Source organism: Thalassophryne amazonica, chromosome 12 (assembly GCF_902500255.1).
Source record: "Thalassophryne amazonica chromosome 12, fThaAma1.1, whole genome shotgun sequence".
Taxonomy (NCBI): Eukaryota; Metazoa; Chordata; class Actinopteri; order Batrachoidiformes; family Batrachoididae; genus Thalassophryne; species Thalassophryne amazonica.
The window spans coordinates 51,735,590-51,758,896 of NC_047114.1; the positions used below are offsets into that span (position 1 = coordinate 51,735,590).

The following is a 23,307-nucleotide window of genomic DNA, read 5'->3' on the forward strand; positions in this document are numbered from 1 at the left end:
ATGATAGAACATTTAGGATGTTTGACATGGCCTTATCTTCCACCCAGCACAAAGCAGTCCACAGCATAGCACAAATGTCATTTGCACAGCTGACACCATTGTAATTTTCATGCCCATTGCCTAAACATATAAATGCCAATTATGATTGTGCTCATTTGTGTGACCATGGGAGCGCTGGTCTAAAAAATGTAGTGTAGTCAAGCTTAGTATTAGAGAGACCCTTGCAATCATGTGGCAGCAGAAAGCGATTGCAACCATTGGCCACAGATACCTGGTCTGGTCAAGCACACTTGTGCTCGTAAAGGGGATGGCAGATGGTGCTCTGATTTTTTGGGCTACTATGTGAGAGCTGTTTGAGATATCAGAGCATGCGTATGGGTTAGAGGACCATCATCATGTTGTCACCAATTGCAGTCCAACCATTTTACTAGGCCTGTGTGTTTTACCTCTTGGTTTTCTTGAGCCGTCAGTCACTGTGATGGCTGGACTGTGATTCAGGCATGTGCATGGCTGGTGCTCATATGTGCTAAAAAATAAAGGATGGTCAGTAGAAAAACACAGAAGAAAGTGCTTTACCTACAAGCTGCCATCTTCACTTTCCACATGAGAAGAGCTTCCGTGTGCGGTTTCTCTGATACATCCTTTATTTTTACCATACATGAGCATCTGGGCACCAATTATGTGCACACCTTACGGTGCATCCAAAAAGTATTCACAGTGCTTTAACTGTTTCCACATTTGTTATGTTACAGCCTTATTCCGAAATGGATGAATGCATTTTTTCCCCCTCAGAATTCTACACACAATACCCCATATAACAATTTTTTTTTTTTTTTTTGCAAATTTATTACAAATAATAATGAAAAAACCCCTAAGAAATCACATGAACATAAGTATTCACAGCCATTGCCATGAAGGTCAAACTGATCATTCTTAAGATGTTTCTACAACTAAATTGGAGTCACATCTAATTTAGTTTGTGAAAAGTTACTTCTAACAGGACTTGACATTTAAACTGTTTTTCCAAGGTAAAATTTTGTGGAATTGAAAACTAGTGTTGGCGAAGGTTTGCACTCTGAGTGTGATGATGATTTGGAAAAGCACACTTCTGTCTACATATAAGGTCCCACAGTTGACAGTGCATGTCCAAGCACAAACAAAGCATGAAGGAATTGTCTGTAGACCGCTGACACAGGATTGTCTGAAGGCACAAATCTGGGGAAGGGTACAGAAACATTTCTGCTGCTTTGAAGGTCCTAATGAGCACAGTGGTGTCCATCTCCATAAATGGAAATATTCAGATCCACCAGGACTGTTCCTAGAGCTGCCACACGTCTAAACTAAGCCATTGGGGAGAAGGGCCTTAGTCAGGGAAGTGACTAAGAAACCAATGGTCTCTCTGTCAGAGCACCAGCATTTCTCTGTGGAAAGAGGAGAACCTTCCAGAAGGACAACCATCTCTGCAGCAATCCACCAATCAGGCCTGTATGGTAGAGTGGCCAGACAGAAGCCACTCTTTAGTAAAAGGGCAAATGCAACCCACCTGGAGTTTGCCAGAAGTCACCTGAAGGGACTTTCAGACCATGAGAAACAAAATTATCTGGTCTGATGAGACAAAGATTGAACTCTTTGATGCGAATATCAGATGTCATTTTGGAGGAACCAGGCACCATCCCTACAGTGAAGCATGGTGGTGGCAGCATCATGCTGTGGAGATGTTTTTTCAGCAGCAGGAACTGGGAGACTAGTCAGGATTGAGTGAAAGATGATTGCAGCAATGTACAGAGACATCCTGGATGAAAACCTGCTCTTGACCCCAGACTGGCGTGACAGTTTATCTTTCAGCAGGACAATGATCCTAAGTGCACAGCCAAGATATCAAAGGAGTGACTTCAGGACAACTCTGTGAATGTCCTTGAGTGGTCCAGCCAGAGCTCAGACCTGAATCCAATTGAACATCTCTGGAGAAATCTGAAAATGGCTGTGCACTGACACTCCCCATCCAACCTGATGGCGCTTGAGAGGTGGAGGTGATGCAAAATGGAATGGGCAAAGCTGCCCAAAGACAGGTGCACCAAGCTTGTGGCATCATTTTCAAGAAGACTTGAGGCTGTAATTGCTACCAAAGGTGCATCAACAAAGTATTGAGCAAAGGATGTGAATCCTCATGTACATGTGATTTCTTAGTTTGTTTGTTTTTTTTTGTTTTTTTTTTTTGTTTTGTTTTTTTAATGAATTAGCAAAAAAAAAAAAAAAAGAAAGAAACTTTTTTCTATGTTGTCATTATGGTTTGTAGTGAGTAAAATTTTGACTGGAAAAATGAATTTACACCATTTTGGAATAAGGCTGTAACATAACAAATTGTGGAAAAAGTGAAGCACAGTGAACACTTTCCGGATGCACTGTAAATGCTTACTTAGGGCCTGGTCCCACTGGGGAGAGGATTAATTGCGCATGAATTGAGTATACATTACAGGCATTCGTTGTCGTCCACAACAAAAATGGGCAAAAATGACAAATGTCCCAGTATGAATTACGGATATATTAATATTGTATAGCAAATATATGATGAACAATCATGGTTGTATAACGCATGGAGTGAGGAAACGGATCCGACGCATTGCGATTATCACGGCAGTATTACGGGTGTATTATAAATGCATCGCGCACGTGTTGCGCGTGCACGGAATGTGCATTCTGGTTATAAAAGAGGCGCACTCGGGCCTTCGGCATCACTATTCACACCAACAATACAGGCTCTGGAGCATTTGCTGGACTTGGACAAGATGACTGGAGTAAACAAGCAGTGAAAAGGGCGAGTGGTGACGTCAGCGGATCACATCAGAGTGCAGCTCCTCTGAACGATTATAACAAGAAGTTAAATCTGTTATAAACATAGGAATAAATACCGTAACAGCTGCAGACAAGAAGGAAAAAACACACAACTGTGTTATCAAGCCTGGACCATGTAAACAAATCAAATAATTACCTTTTTAGATGGCTCAAAATGCTTTCTGCAGCTTGTTAGCTGTTCGCGCGCACGCGTGAACGGCCCAGCTGCAGCTTCCTCTGTGATTCAGGAGGGGATTAGAGCCATTTTCAACAGCCAATTTGCACAATAAAATGATTAATCCGCCACAAAATAATTATTTATATACACAGCATCCAGCGCAGAGCGCTTGGCAGCCGGTAGAACAACGAACGCCATCCAGCTGTGAACACAGCGCATCTGATTTGCATCTGCCGCAAATCAGATGCAACGCAGACGTAATATAAACGCTTTATTCATGGCCGATCTGAATGCAGTCGCTGCAACTTCTTTTAGTTCGTGATGTGGACATGATGGGCATGCAAAATATCCGTTTTACACACTGTCCCAGTCCGCTGCCAAGCCGCAAATCCCTGTCCAGCAGATGACGGTGATATATACAGCGCATAGATTGGGTATGTATGTGTATGTATTGAGTATGTATGGAGTATGAAAGGCGGATGTCGTCCGCAGCCAAAATTTTGTGCAGCTCAAAAATCCTGGCAATGGAAAAATGTGCTTCTGTGGATAATTACGGACGTGTGCGGGTGTCGGCCGACTCATACAAGCATGTTTCATGCATATTGCGGATGTTAAGCGAATATGAGCCAATTTTATGTGCAGTCCATACATAAATCCTCCTAAACGCCAGTGGGACCTGGCCCTTAGCGGCAGCAATTCTGTCTTTGGGTGATTCTTAGACTACGGGCACTTATGTCCTTTGATCATATTGTATGAAAAACAGAAAAAAGGGGAAATTTCACACTTTTATAGTTATCTTTACAATGAAAGTGTGTTAAGAAATTCGTTCTAGTAGTCTATGATGACTTTTCACCTTTTTTCAACATCATTATATGCAAATATTGCCGTTTTGTGCTTGTCCCACACCCAGACTTTTGATCTTCATGATAAAAATGAATGGTAAAGAACCGTTTTTTCTAATGTTTAAAATATCTCTGAATAAAATATCAGTAAAATAATCAAAACATAATTGGGGTATTCAATGTCATACAATTGTTGTGATTTTTTTTAAACAAAATGTAGTTGTCCCACACTATTGCCGTAATTTCCACCACAAGACTGTAATGTCCCTAAACAGTTTGTATGAAAGATTGTTTGGGTAGTTTCTATGGAGATAAACAGTGACATCAGAGCACATGTATATAGCGCCAAATCACAACAGTTGCCCCAAGGCGCTTTATATTGTAAGGCAATGGTGTGGTGGAAATTACATTTACAAGGCCAATAGTGCCCGTAGTTAAAGAATCACCCCTTTACAAGTTTGACAAGTCCTTGTTGTGCTTTTGTCTTATTTGGTAGTATGGCCAAAGCAGATGGCTGCCCCTCTGAGTCTGGTCTGCTTCAGATTTCTTCCCATAATAATAATAATAATAATAATAATAGAGAGCTTTCCTTGCCATTGTTGCCAGTGTGTTTGTGTAGTGCCTTAAGGTGACCGATGTTAATGGATGCTGTATACATAAATACAATTGATTTTTTTTTTTCTTTTTCATTTTACCCCCAAAACACAGCCATGCTTAAGTAAAGGAAAATTCTGAATTTTCCCACCGGGGCCAATTTTTAGACATTTTTTAATTTAACTCTGGACACTCAGGAAAAAACCAATATATCACTCCAGTATTACCTTGGAACACCTTGGCTAAATGGTTGTACAATGGAATCCTATGGGGCAAACTAAAAACTCAATGCAAACATCTTCATGTCACTAGTGAATAGATGAAAACATCATGAGAAGTGTTTGTCGCATTGAGGGATCCCTAGTCCTGCAGTACATCTACTGCTAACTAGTCTATAAAATTGTTCACGGACTGGCACCAATCCCTACCTAGCTGACCTAATTAAACCTTATGTACTGGCCCGGGCTTTGTGTTCTCAGGGGTGCAGGACTACTTTGTGTCCCTAGAGTGAATAAGAAGTCTGTGGTCATAGAGCTTTCTCTTATCGTGCCCCTTTTCTGTGGAATGATCTCCCTGTGTCAATAAAACAGTCCGATTCTGTGGAGACATTCAAGTCCAGACTTAAGACGCACTTATTTCCCTTTTGTATGGCTAGCATACTGGCATAGTATAGTTCTAAGCTTTTTACTTTTTTAATTCATTTTATTAGGAAACGAAGTGTGCCGCAGCGCTCAACTTTACCGAAATTGTGGGTCTTTTAGTGAAGCTTAGGACCTTAGTATTCCTGTTTTCTTGTGTCTAATACTGACAAATTCTACTGTATTTTTGTCTTTCTGATGCCTGATTCTGTTTTTTCTCACTGTTTAAGGTGCAGCTCCATCCAGAGATGGGTGTGGTATTTATGCTGGAGACCCTCCTGTCCTGTGCATCAACAGCATTTCCTGTATATTCGTTTTGTGAATTGTTCTGTAATTTGTGTCTGTAGCATGGCCCAAGCAGAGGGTCACCCCTTTGAGTTTGGTCTGCTTGAGGTTTCTTCCTCAGAAGGAGTTTTTTCCTTACCACTGCTGCTCTGGGGGTTGGTAAGGTTAGACCTTACTTGTGTGAAGCGCCTTGAGTCAACTCTGTTGTGATTTGGCACTATATAATGAAAAATAAATTAAAAAAAAATGTTTACATCAGTGAATCAGCACTATGTTACTTGTCAATGAGGGTCTCACTGTTGTTGTAAGCAGAAGAATGGGCTACTCGTTGACATTATATTTATGTGCATGCTGTATGCACATCCCCTCAAAACCTCATCCCCATAGAGACGGTGCCTGCTCCCAGACCACCAATAACCAGCAAAAATCTATTTAAGCATAAAAATTCTAAAAGAAAAAATAATATAGCACCTTCAACTGCACCACAGACTAAAACAGTTAAATGTGGTCTATTAACATTAGGTCTCTCTCTTCTAAGTCCCTGTTAGAAAATGATATAATAATTGATCAACATATTGATTTATTCTGCCTTACAGAAACCTGGTTACAGCAGGATGAATATGTTAGTTTAATGAGTCAACACCCCCCGAGTCACACTAACTGCCAGAACGCTTGTAGCACGGGCCGAGGCGGAGGATTAGCAGCAATCTTCCATTCACGTATTAATTAATCAAAAACCCAGACAGAGCTTTAATTCATTTGAAAGCTTGACTCTTAGTCTTGTCCATCCAAATTGGAAGTCCCAAAAACCAGTTTTATTTGTTGTTATCTATCGTCCTCCTGGTCGTTACTGTGAGTTTCTCTGTGAATTTTCAGAACTTTTGTCTGACTTAGTGCTTAGCTCAGATAAGATAATTATAGTGGGCGATTTTAACATCCACACAGATGCTGAGAATGACAGCCTCAACACTGCATTTAATCTATTATTAGACTCAATTGGCTTTGCTCAAAATGTAAATGAGTCCACCCACCACTTTAATCATATCTTAGATCTTGTTCTGACTTATGGTATGGAAATTGAAGACTTAACAGTATTCCCTGAAAACTCCCTTCTGTCTGATCATTTCTAATAACATTTACATTTACTCTGATGGACAGAGTGGGGAATAAGTTTCATTACACTAGAAGTCTTTCAGAAAGCGCTGTAACTAGGTTTAAGGATATGATTCCTTCTTTATGTTCTCTAATGCCATATACCAACACAGTGCAGAGTAGCTACCTAAACTCTGTAAGTGAGATAGAGTATCTCGTCATAGTTTTACATCCTCATTGAAGACAACTTTGGATGCTGTAGCTCCTCTGAAAAAGAGAGCCTTAAATCAGAAGTGCCTGACTCCATGGTATAACTCACAAACTCGCAGCTTAAAGCAGATAACCCGTAAGTTGGAGAGGAAATGGCGTCTCACTAATTTAGAAGATCTTCACTTAGCCTGGAAAAAGAGTCAGTATTATTAGATGGCATTGCTTAAATTTTCATTGTTACGCAGATGATACCCAGCTTTATCTATCCATGAAGCAAGAGGACACACACCAATTAGCTAAACTGCAGGATTGTCTTACAGACATAAGGACATGGATGAGCTCTAATTTCCTGCTTTTAAACTCAGATAAAACTGAAGTTATTGTACTTGGCCCCACAAATCTTAGAAACATGGTGTCTAACCAGATCCTTACTCTGGATGGCATTACCCTGACCTCTAGTAATACTGTGAGAAATCTTGGAGTCATTTTTGATCAGGATATGTCATTCAAAGCGCATATTAAACAAATATGTAAGACTGCTTTTTTGCATTTACGCAATATCTCTAAAATTAGAAAGGTCTTGTCTCGGAGTGATGCTGAAAAACTAATTCATGCATTTATTTCCTCTAGGCTGGACTATTGTAATTCATTATTATCAGGTTGTCCTAAAAGTTCCCTGAAAAGCCTTCAGTTAATTCAAAATGCTGCAGCTAGAGTACTGACCGGGACTAGAAGGAGAGAGCATATCTCACCCATATTGGCCTCTCTTCATTGGCTTCCTGTTAATTCTAGAATAGAATTTAAAATTCTTCTTCTTACTTATAAGGTTTTGAATAATCAGGTCCCATCTTATCTTAGGGACCTCATAGTACCATATCACCCCAATAGAGCGCTTCGCTCTCAGACTGCAGGCTTACTTGTAGTTCCTAGGGTTTGTAAGAGTAGAATGGGAGGCAGAGCCTTCAGCTTTCAGGCTCCTCTCCTGTGGAACCAGCTCCCAATTCGGATCAGGGAGACAGACACCCTCTCTACTTTTAAGATTAGGCTTAAAAATTTCATTTTTGCTAAAGCTTATAGTTAGGGCTGGATCAGGTAACCCTGAACCATCCCTTAGTTATGCTGCTATAGACTTAGACTGCTGGGGGGTCCCATGATGCACTGAGTGTTTCTTTCTCTTTTTGCTCTGTATGCACCACTCTGCATTTATCATTAGTGATTGATCTCTGCTCCCCTCCACAGCATGTCTTTTCCTGGTTCTCTCCCTCAGCCCCAACCAGTCCCAGTAGAAGACTGCCCCTCCCTGAGCCTGGTTCTGCTGGAGGTTTCTTCCTGTTAAAAGGGAGTTTTTCCTTCCCACTGTCGCCAAGTGCTTGCTCACACGGGGTCATTTTGACCGTTGGGGTTTTTACGTAATTATTGTATGGCCTTGCCTTACAATATAAAGCGCCTTGGGGCAACTGTTTGTTGTGATTTGGCGCTATATAAATAAAATTGATTGAATTGATTGAATGATTGTATAACTGATAATGCAACAGACAAAAGTTGCACCATATACAGTTTCTCCATTCACAAACATAGAAGGCTGTACTTCAGAGATGCCATTGGTGTCTTAGTGGCTTCTCCTATGAGGTTCATTTTTATGCAATCACTCTCTTTTTGAGAACTGACTCTTCCAGACATATTTACCATACAGTAATATGCTGTTCTGTTTCTTAATGATTGATGTAAGTGCAGTCCAGCACATTATCAGTGACTCAAAATGTTCATGTATCCATCCACTCGTTTGTCGAAAGACAATGTGATGCAAAAGTTAGGATTTGTATTCAAAATAACCCTTATATTTACTTTGTCCAATTACTTATAGGCTGTGAAAATGAAGGAGCTCTGTACAGAAATAATTGTAATTCCTAAATAGTTAATGAAATACTTGTTAAACCTGTGAAATTAAACCCCTTACACAAGAAGCACATGTTGATTGTTTAATTTCATCCACACTATGGTGGTGAATAGATGTAGAATCATGAAATTCTATCACTGTCCAGTAATTGATGTCCTCACTGTAAATCTTAGAGAGGATAGGATCTGTATGTTCACTAGCATGTGTCACTTAGAGAGGAATCACACATCAAATGCCACATGAATGGATTTGAACCAGCAACCTTCTGGTTATGAAGCCACTGCACCATCATAGTAGCATCACTGTAAACAAGAATTTTTGTTTTCTTCATATTTCTCATTCAGCTCATTGGCAGGATTAAGAGTACACCTTCAGAGTTAAGTTGCACCTGTAGACAGTCCAGTCAACACTAATGTGATCAATTCTGAGACTTGTCCAACAGCTTGCAGTGTTTAAGACTGAGAGTGCTAAAATAATGTTAAGAGGGGAAATTCCCTCTAAACCTTTTTGAATGTGATTTTAATGCTCCAGGTTTTGTTGTGATGCTGCTTCCAGTTGTATATCACTTATGTGCATCTTTCAATGTGATGCAGTGACTGATCAGCCAACAGTCTGCTCCTCGGTCTGTTTGTGCATCTCACTCACTCGAACATCATCCCCGAGAAACACACACTGCAAAACATTACAGTCCCAGTTAGTGATGTCTGCTCACTTAATCTCTTGACTCCAGCAGCTCTGACAAGGTTTGGACTTTCAGCTCAACTGTGTAAGTTTTAGAAATTTAAACTTTGTTGTGTTTACAGTTTGATATTTGTACTTGTTGACTGTAGATATCGGTTGAAAAAAATAAAGAAAGAAATGTGTGGGATGTTGTAAATGAAGAAGACTGTTTCAACTTTTATGGTATTTCTTTGGAGTTGAAACAGAGGTATACTTCTGGTTGAGTTACGAGGGGCGATTTAGAAGTTTTCAGCCATTTCTCGAGAATGTGTAAAATTTTTTCTCTCGCTGGGTGCAGTATTGAGGAATGTCGGTTTCTCAAAATGTATGTAAAAGATGGAGAACCATGCCATACGTTTTCTGGGTCAGGCTAAAAACTTCTCAGTAGCTCCTCGTAACATGCATTTTAAACACACCAGGTGAACTTTCATGTCCAAGTTAAACTACCTTAAAATGTTTGACATGTCCATTTTCTGTATATAAAGAAACCTATACAGTAGTGTTCAGAATAATAGTAGTGCTATGTGACTAAAAAGATTAATCCAGGTCTTGAGTATATTTCTTATTGTTACATGGGAAACAAGGTACCAGTAGATTCAGTAGATTCTCACAAATCCAACAAGATCAAGCATTCATGATATGCACACTCTTAAGGCTATGAAATTGGGCTATTAGTTTCTCATGTAACAATAAGAAATATACTCAAAAGCTGGATTAATCTTTTTAGTCACATAGCACTACTATTATTCTGAACACTACTGTACATCTGTGTTTCCATTCATTTTAAAGTTGTTTTATTAACAAAATGAGGTTTGTAATTCAGTCATTAATTAGTTTCTCAAATAAAAACTTGTTAGAAAATTTGTCTTTTTTATTGTTGTTTTGTTTTTGTTTTGGAATGTACACATTTTAAATTTCATTTTACTCACACAAATAGGGTGTCTAAAACATTTTGCTTTGTAACATACTTTACATACAAGTCACATCATGAAATGTGGATGTTTTTAATTTTAAATAAATCAGAATTTGTATTTTGTTTCATCAGTGCTTGTCAATCCATAAGTTAAACTGCATAATGCGTTTTCAGTTGTTACTGTGAATTTGTGTCTAAAGTTTGAGGTAGGTGTGTAAAATATCTGTGGCAGATAATACAAGTAAATTTAGTTCCGCTTTGGCTGTATCCTTCTTATCTACCTCAAGAACAGGATACCAACACAATAGTTGTCTACAATCCATGCGGTTAAGTGATCCAGGCTTCAAAAAGGTTTCCGACCACTAATCTCATGCATCTCATGTCTTTCATGTGAGGTATGAATTCAGAGACATTTGAGAGAAATGTGCCTTGTAAAAATGTCACTGTGGAGTTGAATTTAGGGCAAACTGGCCAAATTGATGCAAAAACAAATCTAAAAAGAGCTTATGTCTATTTTGAGCCAACATTAGGCAGTATGTGAGCCAGAAAAGATCACAGATGTAGCAGTTGTATAAGTGCTACATGAGTGAAGCACTGTTTCTTTTATGACTAGGGACAACATTTCATTGCTCCAGTTCACATTTAGGAAAGAAAATTAGTTTTATTTCAGCAATTAAAGCTGTTGATGAGGGACATCATTGCTGCCATCCCTAAAATCCAATTATTCAAGGATGCATCAAAAATTCAACAGGACTTTAATAGGAAGGATGAGTAATTTTTGGCTTTCTCAACAATCAGCTCTTACCCCGTCTTTCTCAATTCAAACACTGGAGTTCAGTTAAAACTTTAATGAGCTAGCAAGGAGAAATTAGCACGCAGAAAAGGTTTAAAGTCAACAAAACCTTCAATAAATGCTTTGTCACAGTTCAGTGTAGACTAAATGGATCACATTGCACTATGTTTGATGCACCTGTTCCTGCAGTCTGTATAATGACAACACGGATGTGTCATTCTGATTCACTAATGTTGCTATAATACTTCATCTGACCTACAACCATCGCAGGAAAACCAGAGTCCATTTGATATGGCTCATTTAACTGGATTGCAACATGACCAGTCCAGATTGTCTAACCTCTTACCATAGTTACTCACCTGTGCTTGGCTATAAGTGACGTTGCATCTTTCATCCTTCTCGGCAAAACAGTTTTCACATCACTCTTCTCGGTTTCACAATAAAACCTTTTCACCTTGCAGTTCACAATCGGGAGCATTTATTGTGCTTGAGTGTTGGTGTCGAATCCACTCATTCACATGCACATCTCTTTCGCTCTTCTCTTCAGACTCTTCACTCTGGTTCCATCTGTCCCTCTGTGACATTCAATTCAGTCAACACCTGTTTTTCATTCAACTTCACACACTATATGCCCTGCATTGATGATGATTCAGAAGGCAAAGACAAACACAAACACACACAGAAAGCATTGAAAATGAAAATAAAAAGACCAGTGGCATTAATTATGCCTTCATAAAGCCATGTTAGAACTAGACAAAGTTTCTTGTGCAATTGTTAAGTGTTATTTGTTGTATGTGTTAAAGAAGCAAAACTGAACACTGAACTTAATACCAGTCTGTGATACTGTGATTTATCTTACATTAGGTAGCTAGCTAGCCAGGTGCATTATACTTGAGTTAATAAACTTCGACCCTGAGTAGAGTCTTGAGTCCCCAGTGTTTGGTTCAGAGTCAAAGTCACTTAAAAGAATTCAAGTCAAGTCCCCATTAGCTGACTCTAACTCTGAATCAAAGTCCTCAAGGTTGAATATAAGTCAAGTTCAAATATGGGCTGCACTGCTCCACTCTGGCACAAATGACACAGCTGTCACCTAAATGTCAAACATCACACATGCATGTGCCATATAGAAGTGAATAATGCAAACATTATGTGACAATCTTAACAATAAAAAAAAAAATCTTCAAGTTTAGACATCTATATATTAAAAGCCAACTGGCCTTTGTGTGCTTGTGTGTGTGTGTGTGTGTGTGTGCTTGTGTGTGTGGCTTAGATGATGGAGAACCTGAGGAGAGATGACATTTACCGTTTGGTATGCTTATGTATTTTGGGTCAAGGATGAATGCTGCCAAAACAGAAAGTTGATAGGACTAATATTTTTGGAGAAATTAGGGATATTAGGTTTTAAAAAAATGTGAACAATGGATGTTAATAATTAAATTCTTGACTCACGTGTCATTCCAGCAGGGGCAATGAATCATTTATATATTAAAAGCCAATTAAATTGCCTCTGTGTGTGTGTGTGTGTGTGTAACTTTGATCACAGACAAACTAGGGACAGCTCTGTCAATCTTTTAATTTCAGGTGGTAATGCATAGGAGAGTTTAGTACCTATTACTGAGAAGGACGACTGTCCAAATGTTCTGCTTTTGGCTGTTCTACTTTTATTGCTTGTTACACCCCTTGTTCTTGTTTTACTGGTTTGTTTGTTCACCACCTAACAGAGGATTTCTGTATATAAATCTTTTCAAGGTTGTTCACACACTTAAAAATATGTTTTAAAATGAGAAATCCACAAAACTGTCAAAATTCAGTAGGCTATATTTCTTTAAAATTAAGCAGTGGTGCCCAGAGGTGGGACAAGGTCACTGTCAGGTCATTCTCAAGTCATGAATCAGCATGTTCCAAGTCAGGTCTCAAGTCAGCTTACAAGCAATTGGTAGTCATTATGACTTGAGACTTGACTTGGGACTTGCTGATTCATGACTTGAAAGTGACTTGATGGTGATTTTGTCCCACCTCTGGTGGCACCATCTTAAATGGACTGCATTTATATAGTGCTTTTCCATCTGCATCAGAAGCTCAAAGTGCTTTATAATGATGCCCCACATTCGCCCAAATACATGTGTGGAAGACAGACTCTCCTCAAAGCCTCATAGCTGGATTACAACTTAGAAAGGATAACACTCGTGCTCCTTAGCTTATGGTGCGTTTAACACATAAGCAAGACGCGTTCTGAATGTCATTTTTCTGTCATTCGTGACACATTCCTGACATTCTTAATGTGACTTAATGCATCTGAATAGGTTTCTTAATAGTGCATGTTGGTGCGTGATTTCTTGATATTCGTGGAGCATGTATTTGCCTGTCAAAAAATCTTCCACGAATGTCACACACCACCCTCATTTCGTCTCACGTCGTGGAGGTCGCACCTGAGCGTATTGTTCTGTCTTGATGACTATTGATCCTTAATAGAACGTGACAACGTTCATAGTGGTTCCTGTGATGGTTCTTGGAGCCCAAACTGTCACACGTTATTACGAAGTGACACGGAAACTGTCAAGTTTTGACACAACTTGTAATGTGGCGTCACATTTCACTGCGCGCCACGACGAATCAGTTTTCTGTCACGTGCGCACAATTAAACTCGGCTCCACAGCGTTCAGTTTGATGCAGGATGCCGAAGAGGAACGGTGACGCGACGTCACCAAAATGTCGTTCCACAGTTCCTGCTGAAGCTCCTCAGGATGCTCCTGCAGGTGTTCCACCTGCTGTTGTAACCGATGAGCGGGAGAACGAGTCTGAGCCAGAGGAGTGAGAGGAGACTCACGTGCAGCCAGATATCTCTGCACCTCCTCCAGTCCGGCGGAGGAAGAAGCGTGCGCACAATTAAACCCTGCTGCATCGCATTCAGTTTGATTGCTGACACCAAGTCGGCTAAAAGTCTCATTTCAGTGCTCTTCAGCGCGCTCCTGCAGGTGTTCCACCTGCTGCATGTGCCTGATGTTTGGGAAAATGCGCGAGACGAGAGCTGCATGAAGGCACACATCTAGATCTGTCTCCTCCTCCTCTCTGCGCCACTCCATGGCACAGAGCCCAACTACACATTCAGTCACAAAGTTCTTCTGAAAAACTGGAGCGATCTGAATTGTTAGCAACGGTTGGATGAATATGGGTGTGTGTGTGTGGAGACAATTCACCTTGTTCACAACGTGACAGAACTTAACGATGCACTGTTACACACAATAGCGCGCAACAATGCGGAACACTATTCTTGACCGTGCGTAATGGTTCCTGATAATTCTCCAGAACATGTGCCATTAATCGTAATGTGTGGTAACAGGTTGCAGCAGTTCCTGAGGACACCTGACGCCTCTGCCCCGAATCATCACATTCGTGATCAGCGGCCAAGAATGTGTACTTCGTGGCATTCGTGACTTATCGTCGTTATGTGTAAATGCAGCATTAGCCTTACACTTTAACTCTGCACTGAACTTAGTATTTCAGTTTACGCAAGCTTCTCTTAACACATTTACTCTGTTTAACATTAGTTTTGGCCATGAATTCATGCTTTTACAGTTGTTCTGTGCATCTCTCAGTTGTTAGTTGATCTCATCTGAACTCATACAGAGAAAGTTCTCTTCTTCATTACCACGCTCACCACAGACTACAAGTCCACCATTTCAGGTGCACCATGCAGCACTTCACCTTTACACAGTCATAAACTTGTGAATTTACTCTTTGGCTTGACACCTGTTACACGCTGGAGCACCTATGATCTAATACTACTGTTGTCTATTACGTATAGATTAGTTACTGCTCAGCTTATGTTCAAAACAGAAAACTGTCAGGTTAACAGGAGCACTCGGTGTGCGATCTGTACACTGTTTCATCACATTCTGACTGGACTTCTTCTGCTGGGGCGTCAGCTACTGATGCATACGGTACCAAGTACACCCTGCTGGGCGAAACCTACATTACACTATATTGTTGCGAAATAGTGGTCCCTTGTTTATCGCGGGAGTTACGTTCTAAAAATAACCCGCAATAGGCAAAATCCGCGAAGTAGTCAGTGTTATTTTTTTACAATTATTATAGATGTTTTAAGGCTGTAAGACCCCTCACTACACACTTTGTACACTTTTCTCAAACAGGCATTAACATTTTCTCACTTTTCTCTCCTGTGTAAACACACTCTCTTTTCTTCTGGGCGAGAAGATTATAAACAGACACACACAGAACACAATGCGCGTGCTCTCCCTTTGTTCACTGCCTCCAGGGGTACGGATGCGGGACCCACAAAGAATCCAAGTCATGGCTACGGAGCTCTGCAGCTGAGGTTACCGAGACCATGCAGCAGGCGCTGCGGAAGTCTATCCTTGCGGGCTGCCGGAGCGCTCTGCATCAAAACAGTGAGCGTAGTCTCTGGACCTGTTGCTAGAGTTGTCTGCAGCTCCGCACAGCAGACGGGGGGCGGTGTGAGTGGCCCGCTGCGGCGTTTACCGAGCCTGCAGACTCAGTAAGCGCATCGGAGGCAGTGAGAGCAATCGCGGTGATGTTGATCGGTGCCGCGACCGGCCCGCCTGATAAGGACGCAAAACACAATGCGCTGTTTAAAAGAAAGAAGCATGCAAAATTACACACAAAAAAAAAAAATCTGCGAAACTGCGAGGCCACGAAAGGTGAACCGCGTTATAGCGAGGGACCACTGTACCCAGTTCTCTCAATGGAAAATTACCTTTAAGACTAAAATAAAATGGGGGGGAACAATTTTCCTACCTTCATTTTTATCATAGTGCCACACATGCATGAACTGTTTCCATCATCACATCACTCAGCTCTATCTGGCAGAATAGCTTGTTTCTCCTCCTTGTTTTTCAACATTAAAATATAATCTGGGTGTGCCAACCAAATATAAAATGAAATTGTACACCTCACCTGGCACATTTAAGATAATGACAAAGCAAACTGAGGAAGCAGCGATCTCCCAAAGGACGACTGACTTGAAAGCAATACAGTAGCAAACAGTTCTGCCGGGAAGGCGAGACGTGACGGTGTGTCAGGAATTTTCACACAGGGGTTTGGCTCCAGCTGCCAGAAGTAAAGTATTAGTAACTGCAAACATAATGACACTAGTCACAATAAAATAATCCAATTTGCAAAGACACTTGTGATTATTTTTTGTATATTGACACACAAATGTCACACCTGTGTCCCCCCGAGTAAGTGTGTGCATCTGAACGTTTTTTATTAATGACCCCGCTCAGCACTTTCACATCACTCGAGCTCTCGACTGTTAAATTATACAGAGAAATATGGCATGGAAAGGGAAAGGCAAAAAAGTAAATAAATAAATGGGTCGAGGCAGACAGAGTGTGAACAAATGACAGCGGTGCAGTGTCTTTTAAAAAGGAGGTCAGGAAGAGACAGAGATGTAAGGGTTAGAGAGCATGAGCGGGAAGAGTGGAGACATAGTGGGTAAAAAGCAAATGGGTGTTTTTTTTAAATGGACAAGATATGCTATTTCTATTTTACATGCTTCTTTTCAATTTAGTGCAAGGTCTGTTCCAAACAGGAGGTGTATTTTCTGGATTCACTTTTTTTTTTTTTGCTAATAAAGCAATACATACTGTATGTTGTCGAACATGTTGGCTGTAAACTGAGTTACAAAAGGTATCAAGTTTATGAAGACATTAAATCTCTCCACAGAATAATTGTTGTGCAAGAGTGATAAAACAGATACATAAAAGCATTTTTTAAATGTTACCCAAACCAAGTCTTATTTTGCCTATTTTTTTTAAAATAACTCTTGTCCTGAAAAACTTCACCACTTTTAAATTAAACTGAAAGTCCTCCTGGATCTTTCACTCTCACGTCAAGTCTGGCAGAACATTTTCAAAACGGCATGTACCAAACTATGGAACCGCCCCACATCCTGGATAGCAGCCACCACCATGTCAGACAGCTAGTTCATCCCCACTTCTAGAAAGTAACCATCTGTCTACCACTGCCAGTTAAACATGGCTGTCCTCTTGACCTTTTTTTTTTTTCCAATTGGTGCTGTCCTAAACACTATGGCACCTGCTGGATCACATCCAGAGAAACATGCCACGTGGCTAAAATCAACTTCACTGTGAATTCTGGTGTTCAACAAGGGTGTGTTCTGGCTCCTACACTATTCAATGCTTGCTTGAAGTAAGTGTTGGGTAGGATTGTGGCAATCAGTGGCTGAGGTGCCTTTGTTGATAAGGACAGGAAACGAGAACCAATTCCACTTGAGAACTGGTTACAAATCAATCTTCGATTCCTTATATCAAAGCTGCCTTGTTTTTCTAACACTTTGGTATTGCAAAAACCCATGTCATATGTGACATCATGGTGCCAAACTCTGCATCCAGCAGCAAGGAAAATGGCTTCATTAGCACTGAAAACCTGTATATATCTAACAAAAAAAAAACTGATCAGGAATCATTAAATTGATCAATAAAAAACTGATAATCACAATCCATAATGGCATCAATATCAATAAAATCTCATGAATTTCCATCCTTATTTGGTGGTGAAGAAAGGATTACTATTTTGATTTCACAAAGTGTCTGGGTTATGACTCTCCTGGATCAAGACTAAGATCCAGCCTGGCAATGATTTTGCAGAAATCGGTGAGTCGAGACATTCGCCTGTCTGTGCAGTGACTTTCATGTCTTTGGGTCCTCAGACTTTGAGGTCAAGCTGTACCTGGGAAGAGCTTATGGATTCATGAAGTCCCTGGACAAAGGCTTTTGGCGATGTCGAAAAATGTTCCTCTCTCATAATTCATTGAATTTCTGACCTTTTTTCTCGTGTCCTCTCTCCTGTTTCTCATTCCCATCAGGGCAAGGCCTTCTGTCCCAAAGTGCTTTGCAGCTCAACAACCAAGATGCCTATGCCGCTGCTGGTTACCATAATAACCAAGGCCTGGTGCTTGGCGAATCTGTCACAGGTCGAAGCGGGCAAGTTGGAGGGGCGGTTCACAGCTACAATCAGGTACACACACACTCACATGAATTAATCACAGCACTTCTCTTCTGTCACACCTTTTTTTTTTTTTACTTTTCCATCATCCCTCCTCCTCCCCTTTTTCCATGTACACCCAGCCTTCACTCTGTCCCTCCAGTCTTTTCCTCAGTTCTTTTAGTCCTTTCTCCTTCTTGCATCTAGCTGACCTTCATAATGTCATTCTTTTCCACTCTGTGTTAATTAGGTGACATCCAGCCGTGCAGCTGCCCAGTTAGCAGGGACGGACTCTCCCTCACAGTCCCAGAGAGACTTCTTCGCCCATCAGACCCTTGGCAGCACCTTCCACATGTCCACTGATGGCGGTCCTGTACCTGTTGGGTCCTCCATGTATTACTCATGTGCTACTTTGCCTGCACAGGTACAAATCCTTGACTAGACAAAGTGCAACACTTCAAAATTGTTGCCTGCACAGGTACAAATCCTTGACTAGACAAAGTGCAACGCTTCAAAATTGTTAACATGTTTAGCCTCTCATGACTGTAGTAATGTAGGGTCATTCAGTACACCAGTGGTTTCTTTCTTTTCAGGGCATTCCAAGTTCTTGCACTGACTATGTCCAGTGTTTGTGCAATTCCTGTGATTCAGTATCCTTGTTTTCTCAAACACAAATGTCTTCTGTAAGAGTAAATGAATTATCCTTCATGTTCCAATACTTTCAGAAATGACTGGTATGGAGCCAAATTACAGCGAATACACTTGCTTTAAATGCTGGATGTTTGACCAAGAGCTGTGTTCAACATTTCAATAGATGTATGTTTCTTGGTAACAGCAAATATTAAACAGACTGCATTTGCTTTTCCATCTGATGCAGATTCTCAAAGCATTTTACAATAGGAACTAAAGCCTGGTTTACACGGCAAGACAATTAGGCCGACATCGGCTGCAATCTTCCCCTTCCGACAATCTTAAGGATGACCCAATTGTCGTGATGACGCAGATATTCATGCCGTGTGTGTGTGTGGTGTGTTACGAGCACTCTGAACTGCTCGGAAGGACGTCAGGAGCGCTCAGATCGCAAACTGGGGATATCCAACATCTTGGACTGTTGTGGCCTGATATCACAGTGTGTGTGGTGTCCCCCGACCACAAACTAGCATGCAGCCTGCTGAATGCAATGTGTAGCCAATCAGAAAGCGAGGTGATGGACACATGGAGCGAAATCTAAAATCATAACAGCTGTTCCTACTTACCACAAAGTCAGGTGGTCGTGCTGTCTCCACTCATTTAAAGAAGCCTTTTCTTTTTCTTTTGTATCATTTTTTTCCTTTGTTGTAAATAGTTCACAAAGTATCTCCGTTTGTTTACTCTGAAGTCATGTTTAATCTCAAGAGATTTTGCGAGATTTCCTCTTTGACCTGGGAATGTTCCTATGTGAAATCTGTTCATGTGTGGTGTGTTGTCTTAACCGTGTGGCTGAACACCACACACTATACAACCAACACTGTTAGTCTAGGATTTTGTTTTATCTCCACGTGTGTGGTCTCTCAGGTTTTGGAAACCAACAGATAATTTTAAAATCTTGCCGTGTGAACCAAGCTTAATATTCATTTAATCACATTTGACAGGGTCCTTCCATGCAAGGCGCTCCACTGTACTCCAGAAGCAACTTCATGATTATGGATCTTGCTCAAGCACACATTTGTTAATCCTTCAGCCAAGCAAATTTTTGGTACCATCTAGGGGTAACAAAATGGAACTGACAATCCCAGTATACTATGCCCTGCACAAAAAGTGTATGATAACCTTCCCAAAATGGCAGTTATAGTCAGGTAGGGGCCAATGGTCAAAACCTAAAATGCTCCAGTCATTTAAAAGTATATCATATTCTTTGTCTAATCATAAAGATTCCAAAAAACAAAAAACAGTTTGGACAATCCATCAACAAATGGTTTGGAGCTATGGGGTTTTAAAAAAGTAGTTTTCACCATCTGTTATGTGTAGTTATCATCTTGTGTGGTAACATAGGTCATATGTCAAAGAATCCAATGGATGTTGATCTTGTTTTTTAATTACATTGGTGACCAAGTTTTCAGAACAGTCAAAACTATTCCTACTTTAACTCTTTTAACTCAGTCAATAATCTAGATCAATTTTTACCAAAGTGGGTGCATCTAGACTTTTTTTTTTTACCCCTGTATAAACTAAAATTAGAATTTGTCACCAATCTTGCTGTTTTGACCCCATAACTCCAAACCTTTAGATCATAAATAATATAAACTATTCATTTTTTTTAATCCTATGACTAGACAAATTATGCGATCTTACATGACTGAAGTATTTTAAAAACGTAGCCTCTGTGTTGTCTTCATTGACTTGGCAGTTGCTGCCACTCTGGTAAAGTCATCACTTTGTTTACCAACTAAGTAGATTCATGGGCTTGTTTCTCAATCAGAAGGTTTCTGGTTCAAAACCACCCTTGTCCATTCTCCATGTAAGTGTGGAGTTAGGTTAGGAAGGGTATCCAGTATAAAACTTGTTCTAAATCCACATGCAGATCCATCTCAGATCTACTGTGGTGACCCCTGAGTGAAAAGAGGGAGAAGTGGAAGCAGCTTAACTGACTAAGTCAGAATTCGCTGTACCCTGTAAGTGATGGATGCGTGACCAGGGGTGTTGATCAACATTTCAGGCCAACTTCAGGTGCATGTTACTGCATTACATACAGTTGGGCTCTCTGAAATGCTAGATTTACCACCATGGTCTTCTCTTGTCTGCATATTATCTGCTTTTTTCTGTGGTTGGCTGTTTTTCAAGCAAAAATTTACATTTACATTTTTAGGCTACTGTATAGAGTCTATAGCTGGTAAATATATGCATTCTGATTGTGGAATGATGAGCTATCCTGTCTATTTAGAAAAGAAATTCCTATTTTGGCATAAGACATGAAATGAGTTTAGAATTGCACGAACACTTAAATGCAGCATGTATATGTGAATCTGTGTGGAGCTGGAGGTTTCTTACAATTTTTTCCATAGACTGCATACATGAAGGAACTGATTAATGAACCTGATATTTTAAAACACAAATGCAGCAGCCAGTGCAGCTCAGCCACCAAACACTCACTTCAGCACTCTGCAAAAGTTTAATGAGTGAACTTGCCCTCAGCAGTGCGGAGAATATATGCTTGAACATTGATTTTATGATTGATGAAGTTATTGTTATTTTGTATTCTACAGCATTCAGCGGAAAGCAAATGATGAATATGCATTCTAAGTACAGACTTTGATTTTGTCTTAGGGTATTTATATCCAAATTCAATGCAGCATTAACAGCATTTTTACTTACTACTTAATTTTCTTGGAAAAATCTTGGTTTTCTTTCAGTTCTTTGAGTAATTACAGAAAAATAAACCGTGCAAACGATGGAATTGGATTAGAATGGGAATAACCCTGTTGTGTCTGATTTGCAAATGTTCATGGTGATTAGACGATGGCGACGCGTTGGCGGATATTTGTGATCGTAATCCAGCATGAATGTCCGCAAATCATATTCCCATTCTTATCCAATTCCATCGTTTGCATGGTTTATTTTTCTGTAGGTAATTCGGTCGGCGAGGCTTACCGTCGAAGCAGCGTCGCTCCAACAGCGTTCAGGATGCGGAGTAATCCATCAAATGTGAAAATCCATCAAATGTGAAACGGTAATTCTCTATCAGAATCCACATCAATATTTTTGCATGGTAGCTTAAATTCACCCATTTCGGCATCATTGCCAGTACACGACTTTCTCTCGCTCTCAGCTAACAGCACTATTATTGACATCTGTGTAGCAGTGCGCGCAGCCGGTCAGGGTGCGGAGTAATACATTAAATGTGAAACGGTTGAATATTTTACGACCTTACACCCGATATTATACGGTCTGAAATCTCAAATGATTAACCAATCAGATTTGTGGGAAAAATGTAATTAGATTAGAATTAGTCTTTACATGGTCTTGTGTTCGAATGTATAGACTTTGAATTTTTTTATAAAACTCCAATATGTCTCACTAACAGCTTAGAACGTCTAATAAATCCTCTCAACTTACTCTAGTGGAATCTTCTATTTAGAGTTTATCTTAACATCTGTGTACCTTGGGGTTTGGCATTCATGTCTCTGGATCCCCATCCCTTTTGAGACACCTGGGAAGAGATTACAGAGTCGTGAGGTCCCTAGACAGAGGCACTTGATGTTGCCAATACCATTTTGCAGGAAAAGCCTTTCTGGCCTTGGCGCTTTCTTTTTGACTGAGTGGTCATGAGATTTGGATGCTAACCAGTGACATAAAATGACAAATGGATCTTTCATACTAGGCGAATGCTTGGATATGGCTGGGATGACTTGGTGTTAAACAAGAATGCTAATTTCAGGAGACAGATGAGGCTTATCACTGGCCTATGATATTTTGGCCATGTTTCACACTTCTCTGGGCATGATCCAACATGCAGGTGTCTCAGTGTTGGGACCCACAGCAGCTAGAAAAGGTCAAGGGGATGTCGTGCTTCATCTGGCAGATAGATTGTTATAATCTGGAGGTGTGGATGGACCAGTTGTCTGCTTGGGTGGTTGCTATTCATGAGCCAAAGCAGTGTGGTGGATATGGCAATGCATTGCACCAGCATATTCTTCCAGGCTTGACTTGACATCAATATGTCTATCTCACAGAGGTTAGTATTGAACTGGCCAACTGTATAGTTTTGATACGCAAGGAAAGTAATTCTTTTCTCATCCATTGTTTTCCATGGTGATCCAGGAATTTTGACATCCCCAAGGCCACCCATGCTTTCTTTCGTTGAAAAAAAATATGCCAATTAGGTGATTTTACTTCACTCTGATGGGGTTTTTCAATTTATTTTGTATTTTCAAGTCAAATGATGGATTGTGTCATTGGATGTGAAGAGCTTCACTGACATCCATCTTCAATGACATCCATCTTCTCAACGTGCTTACTCGTATTCCAGATGAGGGTTATGGTGGGGTTGGAGTATATCCCAGCGATCACTGACTGAGAGACATAGTACACTCTGGACTGGCTGCCAGTCTGTCACACGGCCTACACATACTTAGACAAATACAGTCACACTCTCAAACCCATCTATAGTGCAGCAGATAACTGAAACAATCATGTAAATGGTGATAAAAGCATCAAATTTGGCAGAAATACTCCTTAGACATTCCTCTTTTGAGAAAACCGATTGGCCACTTCACTTTTCAATCGGTGGTCAGGTAGGGGTCAATTGAAGAATTACACAGTGGTCAAAATTAAAAGATGCTCCAATCAT

At 40.4% G+C, this 23,307-nt stretch overlaps 1 protein-coding gene across 9 annotated transcripts in view; it reads left to right on the forward strand.

Annotated features, from left to right (window-relative positions):
* ctnnd2b (catenin (cadherin-associated protein), delta 2b) overlaps window positions 1-23,307 on the forward strand; it is a 638,149-nt gene that overhangs the window by 350,168 nt on the left and 264,674 nt on the right. For all 9 annotated transcript variants that reach the window (XM_034183535.1, XM_034183537.1, XM_034183540.1 and 6 more), the window contains 2 exons: window positions 17,863-18,014; window positions 18,232-18,405. In XM_034183535.1, coding sequence (XP_034039426.1) covers window positions 17,863-18,014; window positions 18,232-18,405 — 326 coding nt within the window. The remainder of the gene's footprint in view (window positions 1-17,862; window positions 18,015-18,231; window positions 18,406-23,307) is intronic.